Raw genomic sequence first — 16947 nt, 5'->3', positions numbered from 1 at the left:
CTATATTTGGAATACAGTACTGCAGCTCATAAATAATATCTTGCCAGCCATGCTTTTCGCCTGGATCTAGGCTCAGCTGCTAAGAGACATTTTCACAAGTTAAAAACTGCCTATTTCATGTTATTTTTGGGCTTCAATAATTTATTTTTGTCCTGAGCTTCATTAAGCTTATGGGAATGTAGAGCATCTAATGATATAAGACTTAAGAGCCGTCTGTGTACGTTTTCTTTATAAACTGAGTATATACAGGTGCATCATTTGACTTGGTTCGTTTTGAACTTCCAGAAACTGTAGTCTTAAGAAAAAACACTATGTGATTGCTCATGCAAGATGTCTAGACATTTCAAAAACATTCCTTTATTATAAATAAATTATTTGTATAAAAATCAGGCATGCTTCAACCATAGCATATACACACTTAACAAACCAGCGCTAATGACCAGAGTAGCCGATACAAGAGACAAAGGCATTTTCCAATGCAGATCTCACACTGTGGGACAAGAATTAAAAAATCTGCACAACCACAAAAATACTTACAATTAGAATAACAACTAACATGGTTGACTCCAACATTTCCTTAATTTTTGTTGATTTTCTTTTAATATGTATATGTATATATTTTTTCCCCTTTGCTTCAGTGAAGTCCCTTTTCCATGTGCTGTTACACCAGCAGTGAGTGCTGTCCCTCTGTTGTACGGCCAATAATTTTAACTGTTAGAAAAAACAGGCAAGATTTGTCTCGGTACAACAAAACACTCTCTTTTTCAAGAACAACATTAAAGTCTCATGCTTTAGTTCCAGTAAGTGCCAGTAATCCTTTCCCAGAATCCTGTACTCAGGATGCATCTTCACATGGCATGATTGGTATAGCTGACATACGTTGTTTTGGAGGGCAATGCTGCAGAAGAGAAGGAGAGATCAGGAGAGAGAAGAGAGAGAAAAAACTGTGAGGCTTTATGCTGCTTTGTATGGAGTGAGAGAAACAAGGCTGCTATTTTTAACACCGACTTGTGGCATCACTTTCCGAAAGTGTGACTTTAAACCTCCAATATCACACTTCTCTATACTAAATTAGATTAACTCAAGGCTCTGTATTCTGTGTGCTCATTTGAGCAGTATGAAGACAAAGGAATTCCTACTCTTTATTTCTCACATTGTTCTTTGGGGAATTGCAGCGTGTTGATAAGATTCAATCAGTCAGTTTCTGGGTCAAGAGAAAGTAATTAAGAAATAATGAAAAGAAATAGGCTAAAGATCCAAGCTCACTTTTTGCATTGGGTCATCTAGTATAGACAATAATGATAACATACAGTGGCATATGGTTCAGAGGTCACATGTGAGCAGAATTAGAAATACCCTGCTCATGAATGCTCATAAATATGAATATTCCTAAATATTAAACATAAATGCTTGGTATTGACACTCAGAAGACTGCATGTCAATATGAGTCTAATGAACAAGGATGCTATGAGCTATGAACATATAAGATAATATATAAGCTATAAGATAATTATGTGTATATTCTTTCCAGATGCACCTGAACATTTGCTTTTACTCTAACAGATGATGTATGAAAGGAAAAAGTATCTTTCAGTAGTCTTAGCATATGTAAAGGACTATTATCCTGTATTATTAAGGAAGTCCACATGATCAATTCTGATTTCTTATACAAACCAATACATTAAAGAGTACATTTAATGAATTAAGAATGAGTCTGTATTTGCTGTTCCATTTACTATATTTGCTCTCATTCAGCCCAAGGTAACATTACAAAATATGTCAGAAGCTGAGTGGGTGAAGCCATCCATCATTAGTTTAAATTAAAAACCATCTGTCACAAAGGAATGAGAAAGAAATACGAACTATACTCACTGTTGTTGTCCACACTCTCACAGAGCTCGGTTTTCACCTCTCCGTTTGGCCTTTCACTGGCCAGTTGACTGAGCTTACTGGACATGGTGGCAGCTGTGACAATAGCCTTGAAGCTGCGCTTGCGTTTGGGGACATTTTGCTCCGGGTGAAAGATAATTATATAGACTTTGGGCATGTAGAGCATTCCCAATGACACAGATGCACTCAGGCTCAATGACATGGTCAAAGTGGTCGTCTGGATGTACATCTACAACAGAGAGTAGAAGAATATTAACATGTCAGCATCTTTAACGATTATTAAATCATATTTTGGCTGCCTGGATATGTGCTCTGCTCATTTCAGCTGTCCTTTTCTTAATCTTACTTAGGATCACTCCCAATTTCACATCAACCGGTTTAAAAAAAATACTGTACCCTCCTCCTAATTTCGTTTATTAATAATATAATCAACAGCAGCATGGTTTTGAAACACAATGAAAATAAATACATCTGCATTAATATGTAATATTACAACTTAACACATCACACATTGCATTATAATAAACTAAGATGCTATAGAATTTATAGTGTAGCTGATAAAATAAGAATGGTACAGAACCCTGATAGTGAAAACTGGCTCTAGTATACAAGCATCGGAACCACCAGTGCTGCTCGTAGCTATTATTTTTGACACATTTCAGCACTCTTAGAAAGCATTTCTCAATGGCTCTTTGGTTTGTTCACTTTTTCAGCTCTCCACAGAAGGTTCTATCTCTCTGCTGAAACAAACCTTTGCCTATCAGTAGACGTCTCCAGAAAACCTGTGTTGGGGACCAACCAGAAGACCTCTTACCATGCTATGATCAGGGTAATTCCTTTCTGGATAACAATGATCTTAAATATACAAAGCTGTTTAGGGTCATCCACTTGTTAGTTTCCCTTATTTTACAGAAATGTGCATACCCTGAATTAACCAGAGTCTGAGAATTATTACAATAAGGAGCTGAATTTATCTGAATAGAATTTTTCTGTTTGGGTTCTGGTAAAAATAAATCAATCCTTACACCATGTAGAAGATTGAAATAGCACATGCACTACATGTGGTGATTAATGTGGTAATGTCTTTCAGGGAAAAAATGCTCATTTTTAAGCATTAAAAATCCCCCTTTATTGTTATACTAGGATTGCATCTGTGTTGCATTTTAATGCACTTAAAACACTTCATGCCACATGTTTATTAGAACTTGCAGACACACTTAATTAAACAGTGCGAGAGTACAGAACAAAGACTTCAAAAACCTACAGTTCTCTTACATTTCCATTCATTTTAGTCCTGTTATCTTGCTATTTTCAGTATCCCACATGCAGAACTACTCCAGCACAGACCGTGGTGAGTGTGGAGAATTACTCAAGGGCTACAGTAGCGGTTTATATTCAAATGGTTGGCTGATTCTTTTGCCACTTCAAGACAAAGATTACAGAGAATTAATCATATGAAATGTAAATTGGCCTTATTAATAATCCACTTCAGTAAAGCTATACTGAACCTCTCCAACTCAGTATTGCCATAATGCTCCACAGCACAGGATAGGCTTTGATTAATTTTTTTTTGTAGGCAAGCAAAAGATTTCCTGTATTAAAATAACATACCAGCAGTCACAGTCAGTATGACAGAAACCATTATCAGTAAAAAATATTCAAAGCAAAAAGAAAAATAAATAAAAAAAATCAGCCTGTAATATTAGAAATTTGATTCGCATTAAAGTATAATCATTTATCTTGTGCTGAAAGAATTCCAAGAAATCAGATGGTGTTGGAGCTCATTTTCTTTACACTGCTTGATTTTACGCTAATATAACGGTAAGACATTTTAATAGAACATCCGAGCCTAGACACAAGCACAATCGCAATTGCAATGAGGAAAGAACAAGTACATTCGGCAATTGTTTTGAAGAAAGTAGGTCAGCTTAATAAGCAGATGATCATACCTTTTATATTTAATTAAAGACATAAGGAATACATGCTCTGAGCAAGCTTTAGGAAGCCTTGCAATGTGTAAGTGAATGCAGATGATCAATCTTGCAGAACTGCCATTTTCTTTCCCTTCTGGATATAAAGCATATGATGTAATGTACACTGAGTTAGGCAAAGCATCGTTATTGCACACCTAATGAGCCATTGCTGAGGGTCTTAACTGGCACTATGTCTATAGATTTTATTTTGGTGTTCTCCCTGAAAGGCGAATATTGAGACCTTACCCTGCAGTTCTGTATATACTAGAACAAAACGAGATGGAGCACATCCATAGAGCCACACTGCACTGCCTCATTGCATTGCTTAATTTTCTGAAGAAGAAAATCAAAGGAAAGCTAATCACAAAAGATGAAATATGTGCCGCTGAATGAATCCTACTGTATCTCTTTTTGTATTGACATTTTTTTAATGAACAAAATGTTGCAGATGTGAAGGAAATTATTTTCTTTCTTACATAAATACAGCCTGCAGTATGATGTGCATGTTAAGTTATTTGTTTCCTTTAAGCCCTCCATGGAGATGATACAAAACTATGGCTGTTTTCTCATATTGATTTTTGACAAAAGGTTAGGGGGATGACCTGTTTTGCACATCCAGCTAATTTGCTCATTATAATAGCTTCATAACGGAATTTTAGTGATTTAAATGAGACATGAAATTTAATCAATAATCATAAGGCCTTCATTAATTTAGAGTTTGCTCAATTTACATTACATACAAAAACAGACGACACTTCCTGCATGCAACTAATCTACTTATATTCTGTATGTCCATAATGACATTTTCATTTCATGCTGAAAGTGCTTTTACTTTTAAGTGCTAATAAATAATGAAAATAAATCCATTTTGCCAAATAATATTTGTGTTGAAAAAGCATTTTTAATAAAGGTAAATCAAAGTTAAGATTTGATACTTCATTTGTAAAACATGCATCTTTTGGTTTGTCTTCATATTTGCTTTTGATCACCCTCACAAAATCCTAAAAACTGGGCATAACATTTTGTATTTATTCATTTATCCATCCATCCAAAATGTTGTAGAGACCTGACCACTGCACTCATATGTGAGCCTTCTCCAAACTATTGTATTTAGAACACACTTGTACAGGATGTCTCAGTATTCAAATCATTTTTAGGCACAGACCTAGGTCCACAAAAAGATATGTTTTGGTTTGATGTGGAAGAATTCGAGTAGCCTGCACAGCCTCTGGGGACACATTTGGGATGAACAGAATGATGAGTCAGGCATCCTCACCCAACATCAGTACCCACCCTCTCTAATGCTGTTGTGGGTAATTGTGTAGAAATCCCACCAGCAACACCCCAAAATCTAGCAAAAAGACTTCCCAGAAGGGAAAAGGAGACTGACTCTATAGAAATGGCCATGGTTCTGGAACAGGATCCTTAACCAACTTATATATGGGTATGATGTTCAGGTCTTCCCATACTATAGGCAATCTGGTCTGGGTGATTTTAGAGTTGATCTAGAAAACTCTAAATGAAAATTTAAGCAGCAAGAACCTAGAAACTATACAGTAACCCAATCAAACTGGAGTATCTGTACATGCTTTATCACCACATTATCCATGAACAAGTATTTTGTTAACAAATTACATGGAGTATGTAGAAACTTTGCATTTACAAGAATATAGAATTTATATCTTTATATCACTTATATTATATATCATAATATCATATTTATATTTATATCACTTTAATGTACATATATTTTTTGTACAGGATTAGATATAAGAATAGAGAAAAATAAACAACCTATCTAACTATGAAAATGAAGCTGCATTAAAAAAAAAGATGAAAAGATAAATTTAGGGATTATTACACTTAGTCAGTAACTGGGCTACAATGTCTAGTCCTTCTAGATCTGGCCTGTCTGAGCAAGCTGTATACAGTATAACAGAAAACACAATAAAATCTACAGAGACTGTGTTCATGTTCAGAGACTAATATCCTTTTGGGGGAACTATATTACGTTAGTCACTGTTCTCTTTTGTCCCATATTACTGTTATCAGTAACAAGATAGCTCTTCTCCAGCAGAAGACAGCACATGCATGGAGCAACTGGAGTTGTCTAAGGGAGAAAATAAACAATCAGCATGGATATTATTCCAGCAGAGTCTGTGTAATGATGCTACTGGATTATTCACTGACACAAAACAACTGCACTAATGAGTAGTAGGACAAAATATTGCGTGCGACAAAAAAGTTTCTAGCCTTCCACTCATCAAAGAGTAGTGGACGAAGTACACAAAGCATGTACTTGAGTAAAAGTACAGTACAAAAGTACAAAGATACAGTAGGTAAAATATTATTTCAGTAAAAGTGCTGCCTTTAAATGTTCATGCGGGTAAAAGTACAAAAGTAGTTGCCTTCAAATGTACTTAAGCATCCGAGTACTATAATTTATTATGGTTATAATGTCTTATTATAATTTTTATCACAAGACTCTTGCTTAATCAACTCAGTTTTTATAAAAAATACTCTGTTACTTTTAGCACACAAATCTGTTAATAGAATGATATTAATGAGTCAAACACTGATTGATATCTAATAAATGATCATGAACCCATAACGGCCTTTTCAACGACTTAAAAACAATTGCGCAAATAAGGCCAGGAGTGTTGTGGCAAATTAGAGTCAGGAGTTTCTTCCATCATTTATTCCTTTTAAAATGTTTTGCTTGCTGTTGAACTGACATTAAACCGTATGTTCATGCTAAGTAGATACCACCAACCCGCATTGGTTTTAGCTCTATAACAAAGTCTCCCCCGTTGTTTCAGCTCTGCTTCATCTACCCTCACTGGATGAGTAAGACATATTCTCAGAGCAGTCCACAAATTTGGATACATTTCTGAGAGCTCACTTTCATGTATAAATTTATCAAACTGTCCAGAAAAAAGAACAAAACAACTCCTTGGTTAAATGTAGCCATAAGATACATATAACATCTATATCCTTATAATATATGTAGGTCTTTTAAATGAGCCTTTTAAGCTGCACTGGAGATTCCCCTTACTGAACTCAGTTCAGGACCTATTTAGTACAATCACAGAAAACCTTTTATGACATCACCTCAATTAAAGGTAACCAAATTAATAAGTGCTATTTTAACTACAACCCAACTAGACCAGTTAGTTTGTAATTATACTATTGTAATATTGTTGCTGAAAGCATAGCAGGCATAACCTAGGTGCTATACAGCTTTTAGCTTTTATTAAATGCATTAGCTCATACTATCCTTATAACGAGATAAGTGATAGAGCTGGATACACACCTTTATCTTTAGACCTTTATTTGTCATCCATAATTGTAATGTGGATTCAGCTCTCCTTACTGACGTGATGTCACCCAAACCCCCCTCACCCTTCTGAGGGTATGAGTGAGGGAACTTCTCCGGGCAGTGGGTGCGCACTCTGAGTCCCGACCAGGTTCATTAACCGTCACATTATAAAATAACTGATGCAAACGTGCAATGTGCAAACATGCAAATGATCCTAAAACATTTTTTTTCTTAAATACTCTATAATAGCAGAGAATTTGGCAAATTTTGGCCAGTATAAAGTGCTTCTCCTAATTTATCATTTGTCTGGTAACAACATAAATTATTATTATTTTTTTTAATCTGGGGGATTGGAAGTTGTTTCAATCAAAGACTGCTTATTCTACTTATCCTTACTACCTACTACTTATCCATTCAGTTTGTTTTTGGGCTTCGGGGTTTGCTGGTTTACACTTTTTTAACAACAATTGGCTATACATTTCCAAAAATAATAATCATCCAAAAACATAAAAAAAAAAATGTGTTCAGAATTTAGTTTAAGGTGTGAAATTCTATGAATAAGATTTTTTTTCTGTTTCTGTTAATTACATTTCTTTTCAAGAAATTAATGTAGTGAAACACATGGTGCATTATAGTCTTGATATCAATAAAGCTATGCCGTTATGTCTAAGTATGGCATGTGGGCTTAAAAAAGAAACAGGACACTTAAACACATGAAACTCACCCGCTCTGCAGACTGTGCCGTCCCAAAGAAGATTGGTATGAAGGCAAGCCAAATGATGCAGGTGGTGTACATTGTAAATCCAATAGGCTTGGCCTCATTGAAGGTCTCTGGTACTCCTCTGGTTTTGATGGCATAAACAGTGCATGTGACCATTAAGAGAATGCTATAGCCTAACGAACAGATAAGCGAGAGATCCGAAATGTCACATTTAAGCACACCGCGAGCGTTTTCAGGGTCCTGCGTGCGCTGCTCACCATAATCCACAAAGGTGTGTGGTGGGTCGGCGATGAACCACACCAGCACACCCATGAGCTGCACTGAGATTAGGCTGAAAGTGATGAACAGCTGGGAGGCGGGACTGATGAAACGCGGCGCCGCCACTGAGCGCTTGCCCTGCTCAAAGATGCGGTGAATGCGGTTGGTTTTGGTGAGCAGCGCGGCATAGCTGAAGCACATGCCCAGGCCGAGGAAGAGCCGGCGGAAGGAGCACACAGCCACTCCAGGTGCTGCGATCATAGGAAACGTGGTGATGTAACAGAGGAATATTCCTGTCAGCAGCACATAACTCATCTCCCTGCCTGAGGCGCGTACAATTGGCGTGTCATTGTAGCGTATGAAGGTGATTATCACGAATGTGGTGGCTATGATTCCCAGAATGGCAATGAAAACAGGTACCATGGCCCAGGCAGAGTGCCACTCCAGCTTAATTATAGGGATGGGCTGGCAGCCAGTGCGGTTGTGATCAGGCCGCTGCTCGTATGGACACAGCTGGCACATGAACTCGTTAGCCTGGTAGTGGTATCCCTCACAGCGTTCACAGTGCCAACAGCATGGCACGCCCTTGACCACCTTCTTTCGCTCCCCGGTCTGACAGGGCATGCTGCACACCGAAGTGGGCACAGAGGAGTCCCCACTCACCCACTGCATGACACCCATCTGGAGAGGTACAAAAGTGTAATTATGGGTATCTATTCTAAATTAGGATGTGCTCTTATAATGTTTTTCAAGATTTAATTAAAATAAATTAATTGGAATTAAATGGAAAGTTTTTTTGTGTCATCAACCGCACGGTGCTAAAAGCAACAACATTATCATAATTTCGATCTTGGACATAAACATTTGCTCTTATTAATATTTCACTTAAAATGATTTCTTAAATCAGCCAAAACATGTTAATTAAAATGCAATAGCACAAATGCCGTTGCTCACATTTAAATGCAGATGATCAGTCCAGTGCCCGATGACTTTGTACTCAGCAGAATCATTAATAATTTGATACTGGAAGATGTCGTATCGTCCAGGAGCATCTCCATTCTCGTTAAATGTCACAGGGGTTTTAGCGCTACCTGTTAAAAAGAGTGAAAAGAAGTCTATTAAAATGATGGTCAATACCAGTTAAATACAACATTTGATATCCTAAATCATTACCTATTAATCATATTTTCTAATATATTAATGTAAGCAGACTATATGATTAGAGTCAGAGTGGAATTAGTGCATGGTTACATTGCACATGATATGCAATTCAGTAATCCGTCATAAAGCCCTGCTAATGTTTCAAATATTATCATGCACTACCAGCACCATTGCTGTGAGCCATACTTGACTTTCTCCCATGCCTTTCGGAATTTTCCGATCAAGCATTTTAGGAGACAACAGCAGGATTAGTAAGGGCAACAATACAAATAAGCATCTCAAGAGACCAATATGTGATGCATCATTAAAACACCTGCAGAGAGACAGCTTGCACAGGAGCCTTCAGCCTGCAGGACTCAAAGTCTACAAAAATACAGTCCAGCCGGATTCAGTCATCTGTAAATGCTCATGAGTGAATTAAAACCTGCACACACACACACACATTATGTCTAAAGCACCGCTGAATCACATTAAATCCTCCATATGTCTGCTCATCACAGCACATGGCTTTGACCATTTCTCAATTAGCCACATGATTTGCCCGCCTCGAACAAAGACTGATTCAGTGATTGAATGACTACCAGACTCAGAAGATGCTGTGATTAAGCAAGTCCATGCTTAATCACAGGTTAGAGCCTATTTTTGTGAACTCAATTAGAAAGCTGCTGTTCGGAATGGGCTGCATAAAACCTGACAAGATAAAATTGATGTTTTAGTAATTAACAAAACAGTCTAATAAAGATGGCAATTAACATCTTAACCTTTTGTAATTTACGCTTAATGTATGTATACAACTGCATCTACTTACATATCAATTAAAGATCTGATGCATTATAAATCTTCTCCCTAGGTAATGAAATACTAATCATTTCATTAAAAAAATCTAACTTTAACATGGATCCTGGTTCAGTTTAACAAAATAAAGACATCACTAATTCTCTATAAGTGAATGAATATTAATATATAAGCAAATAAAAAATTCACTAATAGCGCTCCAGAGCAAATACAGCACAAAGTACACAGTATGTCTTTAGCATTCTGCACTTAATTCTAATGAAACGTCCCAGCACAAGCCTGTCTTAATCATAACGACCTGCTAGTGTGTATAGAACAGCTTCTAAAACATATGGGTGTAACACAGGAATTAGCATAACTCATGCGCTATAATCAACCAAGACACTGCTGTTTAGAGCCATGCTCTTTTCTCAGCATCTCATAAAAATAAACGTGTCTATGAAGGCAATGGAGCGCCTGTGACTGCAGATGAGTTGGCAGTTGCCCACGGGCAGCTGTAGTTTGCCTGAGATTTCAGAGCTTCATGCTATTCTGGGCTCATTTATTAGCCGCTTGTTCAGACTGTTCTCTTGTCAGTTAGGACAGAACAACAAAAGCAAATTGTTGGTAAAAGTTCAATCAAGCATTGAAAGTCATTGAATTAGGATACACTCTAAGGCATCTACCAAAGATGTCTGATAAATACACATCCTTACAAGACATCTAATTACACACACATATATACACAGGCTACCTGCTCGTTATATGTAAAATAAATGTGTGCTGGCCCTTGAATCAATTGTATTCTTTAGTAGAGCAATATTTTGCATATAGGCTTTTGGGTTCTTGTCACAGATAAAAATGAGCGTCCAGTGTAGTGTGTATAAGTCAAGCTGCAGCGCAAACATTATATTGATGTGAACTGAACTGCTACCAAATTCTGCTATTATGTTTGAATTGAAACATACATCAGAATTAATAGCTATGTTTTCCTGATAGAATTTCCCTCAACAATATAGCAATTTCTACCAGGATGCGTTTTTCAATAGCAGTATTCTCAAGTGGAATGATTATCAGCTTTCTTTCAGTAAATACTAACCTATCTACACAAATACATGTCTAAGACATTCTGTGCAGGAGCTCCTAGATTACAAAATAAATGTGTTTCCAAGAATGGGGTGCTTTTACAATTGGACTGCCATTTTATGTGCTTACATAAAATTAAATCTTATTTTTGTATCATTTTCAACAATGAGACTAAGAAAATGCATTATCCATTCACAAATATGCTGTTCCACAGTAAAATCACTGAAAGTAACAAGGTTTTACAAGGGTTTTTTTTTTTTTTTTTAAACAAAATGCAGGTAACTGTATCCATACTAATGATATGAAGAATTTAAAGGTATTATAATTATTAATTAAAGAATTATATATATATATATATATAAGTTTGGAGAGTTTATCTTCTTTGTATCTTAAAAGAAATTTTACTTTCTGTTAAATGTATTACAATAAATATAAATTTTATGTTAAATTAATTAAATTAATTTAGTTTAATTATCCTAAAAACATACATGCAGGTATTTGTGAAAATGTTCCATTAGCAAACAATATCTTTTACCTCTATATATTTGTAAATATGATTTCATTGGGACAGAAATGCCACCGCGTTTATGGAATCACCGACAGAAAAGAAAAAGAATTTACAGATGCTGCTGCATGTCCCATCCTCTAATCTATTAAAATATTGTTTGAGGCTCTCTACTATCTCTTTACTAACACTGTGGTTTCTCTACCAGTATTAAACTAGTTTATTAAATTGGTTTGGCAGCATTTCTATCCTGCCTTTGTAAAGGTTATCCTCATAGGAAATGTGGGGAACCTCCCTGAAGGCATGACCTTCAACCTCATAAAGTCATTCAAAGTCTGCCAGCAATCCCTCACTCTGACAGGAGATGATATTGGATGATTTTGTCTTTAAAAAAAAAGGAAAATAATGACCAATAACTAAAGTGTATGCAGAAGCAGATGCAGACTCACAAGAATAAATGGTTAGGCAATTATTTTGAATCTCATATTGTGTGGCTGTACCATAAAACTACAACAAACATGCCACTGAAAGCTCCACTATTATGCTATGTGGAGTTAATTAAGCATTTTGCTTGCACAGTGGACTCCATTGTGGCTCGTCACACATCATTTCTAGCCTTTTAGCCCTGAAGTTAAACATAAAATACTGGATGTATTTGGAAGAAAACAAAAGAATATCGGACTTAGTGCCTGCAGCAAGCCTCACAGTTCCTTCGGAGTGACTTGGTGATATAGCCATTGCATTTTTTCAGTGAACACTCATTACAATGCAATATCACTGGCATGCTACATTACTGCCATCATTCGTCATAATGATGGACTCTAGGACACAATAAAGAAGGTTTTCTCTTTTTTTGCAACTAGGAACAAAATGTAATTTATTTCAGAATAAATTAATGTATCCATGGTTGTGCTAAGAACTTACTACTGTACAGTATTTCTGACTGAAGTCAGAAGCCAGACTGTTTTATTATCAGAGTGAGGTTAATTAACCCGACTGTAGGTGTAGGTGAAAAAAAAGAAAGAGAGAGAGAGAGAGAGAGAGAGAGAGAGAGAGAGAGAGAGAGAGAGAGAGAGAGAGAGAGAGAGAGAGCACAAAATATCTTGTAAGAGTTAGGAATACTGCCCTTTAATAAATGTCACTGGACCCAGCATAGCTCAATATCCTGGATGTAATTTTATTTCTTGAAATGAAAACAGCTGAAATGTCTTAAGATACAATCAGAAATGTCACATAATTACAATTTATCCACAAAAAGTGACATGCAGGCCAATAGCTCAAGGGCATGAACAAATTGGATGACTCTCTTTTGGATATAAAGTCAAAAGGAGATTGTGGACTGGATTAGCTGCACCTTCTGATCGCTAATAGCCACCATGTTTGATGTCTGAGACCAGTTTCCAACCTGTTCTTTTTCATTGTCAGGTGCAAATCTTTGACCCGAGTTGACACTGTAAAGCTTTGGAAAACTTCTTCTTCTTTCGGCTGCTTACATTAGGGGGTCACCATAGTGGATCATCCGTCTCCATACTACTTTGTCCTCTACATCTGCCTCTTTCAAACCAACTACCTGCATGTCTTCCCAAACCATATCCTTGGTCTTCCTCTTTTGCTCCTTCCTGGCTGTTCCATCCTCAACATTCTCCTACTGATACCTCATGTCCGTCCTCTGCACATTGTTCCCAAAACTTCCTACATGCGCGGTCCCGCTAATAAGCTAATTTCTAATCCTGTCCATATTCATCACTCCCAATGAAAATCTAAGCATCTTCAGCTCTGCCACCGCCATCTCCGCTTCCTGTCTTTTACTTAATGTCACTGTCACTAAATCATACCACATCGCAGGTCTTACCACAGTCCTATAAACTTTCCCTTTCTCTAAATACCCTTCTATCACAAATCACTCCTGTCACTCTTCTTCACCCACTCCACCCTGCCTGCACTCTTTTCTTCACTTCTCTAACACACTCTCCATTACTTTGACCCCAGGTACCTGAACTCTATCTTCTCCATCTCTTCTCCCTGCAACCGCACCACTCCACTGCCCTCCCTCTCATTCACACACATGTACTCTGTCTTACTCCTACTGACTTTCATTCCCCTTCTCTCCAGCGTGTACCTCCACCTCTCTAGGCTCTTCTCAACCTGCACCCTACTCTCACCACGAATCACAATATAATCTGCAAACAACATAGTCCACGAAGACTCCTGTCTGACCTGGTCCACCAATCTGTCCATCACCACTGCAAACAGGAAAGGAAACACTGCATACATGTCCTGCACCACCCTCACATACTTCTCTGACACACCTGACTTCCTCATACAATACCACCACTCCTCTCTTGGCACTCTGTCGTATGCTTTCTCTAAATCCATAAACACACAATACAACTCCTTCTGACCTTCTCTGTACTTCTCCATCAACATTCTCAAAGCAAATACTGCATCTGTAGTGCTCTTCCTCAGCATGAAACCATGCTGTTGCACCCAGATAGTCACCTCTTCTCTCAGCCTGGCCTTCACTACTCTTTAGTTACTGCAGGTCTGCACATCTACCTTATTTTTTTAAAACCGGTACCAGCACACTCCTTCTCAAGTCCTCAGGAATCCTCTCACCTTCCAAAATCTTGTTAGACAACCTGGTAAAAACTCCACTGTCATCTCTTTTAAACATCTTCATGCTTCTACTGGTATGTCATCTGGTCCAACTGACTTTCCACTCTTAATAGCTGCTCTCACTTCCTCCTTACTAATCCTATCCATTTCCTGCTTCACCATCTCCAAATCATCCACCCTTCTCTCTCTCTCTTTTTTCTCATTTATCAGCTGCTTAAAATACTCCCTCCATCTTATCAATACACTCTCCTCACCAGTCAACACATTTCCATCTCCATCCTTTATTGCTTGTAGTACATCCTTCCCAACTCGGTCCCTCTGCCTGGCTAATTGGTATAAATCCTTTTCTCCTTCCTTAGTGTCCAACTTCTCATACAGCTCCTCTTTTGACTTTTCCTTGGCTTTCGCCACATCCTCCTTCACCTGCTGACGCATCTCCTTGTACTCCTGCCTACATTTCTTATCTCTCTGTCGATCCCAATTCTGTTTCACCAACCTCTTTCTCCTTATGCTCTCCTGCACTTCCTCATCCCACCACCATGTCTCTTTGTCTTCCTTTCTATTTCCAGATGTCACACCAAGTACCTTTCTTGCTGTCTCCCTTATCACTTCTGCATTAGTTGCTCAATCATTGGAAAACAATAAGTAGAAATAAATTGTGTTGTTGTGTAAATAGTTGCACCCAGATATCTAAACTTTTTTCCAACGGGACTAAAAAAAAGTTTATTCTGAATATAGAATTTATACAATTTCCCTACTACCTTAAATGTAGATGATCAGCAATGACATGCTTCGTTCTTGAAGTTGGCTTCACTGGAGCTACACAGTAATGATGCTAACAAAGAGAAACTGAAACAAAAAGGCTTAGACACACAGAAGACGAGAGTACGAAGACTAACAAAATAATGCAGCTTGTCATTCTACCAATAGTCCTCTGTCCTAAAGACACTCCTGTGGCAGAAAATGTACTGCCATAAGAAAAGTGCTGAGTGCTGAGAGTCTGTCTATAAATAATAGATAAATGTCTCCTAGCAGAAAAATCACCATATCTAAAATTGTATGCCTTTGTTAAACATAGTTTTTATTTTAAATCTGATCTGTTTATTGTTTATCTTCGATTATGCAGCGCTGACACCATACAGCTGAATTAGCTGTTCTTAATTAACTGAGAATGAGCTACAAGTGTTTATATACTGGCCTTTTTATGCTGAGATTGTTGTGTGTTTGATGGGGAGCTGAGGGGAAGGCAACCAGGAGGTTGTTACAGATGCTTAAATAGCATTAGGCAAACTCCAAGTCTATGTCATCATACTTTGCTTCAAACAATCCTGAGTTATTCAAGTGGTTTCTGACACCATATGACCCTGGTAGCACTAAAACCAAGAATAATAGAATATTATTTGTATATATCATTCTCTTTAAACACCAACACATGCAGCTCATTTATCTGATTTATTTAAAGAAACACTCCATTTTAAAACACTTACAATATGTTTATGGGAAACCATTTTAATAGATACTTGTGGAATTCTTCTGATTATTGGTGTACTTTTATTATTTTCATTAGAATGTATCAGTTGTATGCTATGATGATGCCACAGGGGGACACTGCTATTGCAGTTCCAATTATTTAGATAAAACATTTTAACTCATATAATTGATAGAGTTTTAGCTCCAAAATAACAAAAAAAAGGAAAAACTTATTTTTCCATTCAACACGTTCCATTGCCATTGGATTTCAGAGATGGCAGAGATGACAAATGTTTAACTCAGAGTTTGAGGATGCAGGAAAAATTATATAAAACAAGGACACTGATTCATAGGGAGAGACGTGGCTCAGGTAGTTAGCTATCAATAAGATCGACAAGCACAGCGGTGTTGATCTGTTTAAACAGGATGTACAGTATAAATGAGAATAAGAAAGCGCTGGACAGAATAAAAGTGTCAGAGCAGTGGCATTTCTAGTTAGAGGAGAAGGTTAAATCACATGGGTGCCACAAGCAGAAGATAGGCAAGCAGTATTGTAGTTAATGTAGGAAATTAAAAAAAGTTAAATTGGAAAAAATAAAAACGCCAATGTCAATGAAAGATCTATCTAACAAAAAAATACATTTTGAATTTTAAATGGTGTTAAAGGTCTCAACATTCATACCACAAAGTTTTGCTTATTGATCTGCAAGTCCAAGCCTTGTTTATAACCTTGTGTGTTTTGAGTTCTGCTTTTTTGTATGGACTTAACTTTTGCCTTATTCTCAATCACACTTGATTCTCATGCATATGGTCTATGCAGGGACTTTTGCTTGTGTTTGCAACATCTTTTATATAAACCTCTGCACACAAATTCATAACACATGTGTTCTCTCCTACAGAGAGTGATAATTACCATATTGAAACTGGTAACATTTTGTTCCTTAGCATATAGATTAGTATCAGAGAAGGGTAGGATGTAGGAGAAGAAACAGGCAGATGTTGAAGGTGAGTTGGTACACAAACACCAGAAGGTAAATCTGCTATTTGAAAAAAAACGTTACCAACAAATAACATCGCAAAGCCAAACAATGTGTGTTATTTAGACAAGCAGTTTGCATAATGCTAAACAGATAGCTCAAGCTTCGTTACTGCTTTACAGCAACATTAGATGTGT

At 37.1% G+C, this 16947-nt stretch overlaps 1 protein-coding gene across 2 annotated transcripts in view; it reads right to left on the bottom strand.

The window, feature by feature from the left end:
* Positions 1-327: 327 nt before the first annotated feature.
* grm8b (glutamate receptor, metabotropic 8b) overlaps positions 328-16947 on the bottom strand; it is a 129229-nt gene continuing 112609 nt past the window's right edge. For both annotated transcript variants that reach the window (XM_083545987.1, XM_083545986.1), the window contains 4 exons: positions 9116-9252; positions 7907-8842; positions 1873-2119; positions 328-898 (listed from right to left, as the gene is read on the bottom strand). In XM_083545987.1, the coding sequence (XP_083402113.1) occupies positions 849-898; positions 1873-2119; positions 7907-8842; positions 9116-9252 (1370 nt within the window). In that variant the 3' untranslated portion in view covers positions 328-848. The remainder of the gene's footprint in view (positions 899-1872; positions 2120-7906; positions 8843-9115; positions 9253-16947) is intronic.

This window comes from Silurus aristotelis, assembly GCF_946808225.1.
Source record: "Silurus aristotelis genome assembly, chromosome: 7".
In the NCBI taxonomy this organism is placed as follows: Eukaryota; Metazoa; Chordata; class Actinopteri; order Siluriformes; family Siluridae; genus Silurus; species Silurus aristotelis.
This window is presented reverse-complemented; position numbering and strand designations above follow the sequence as displayed.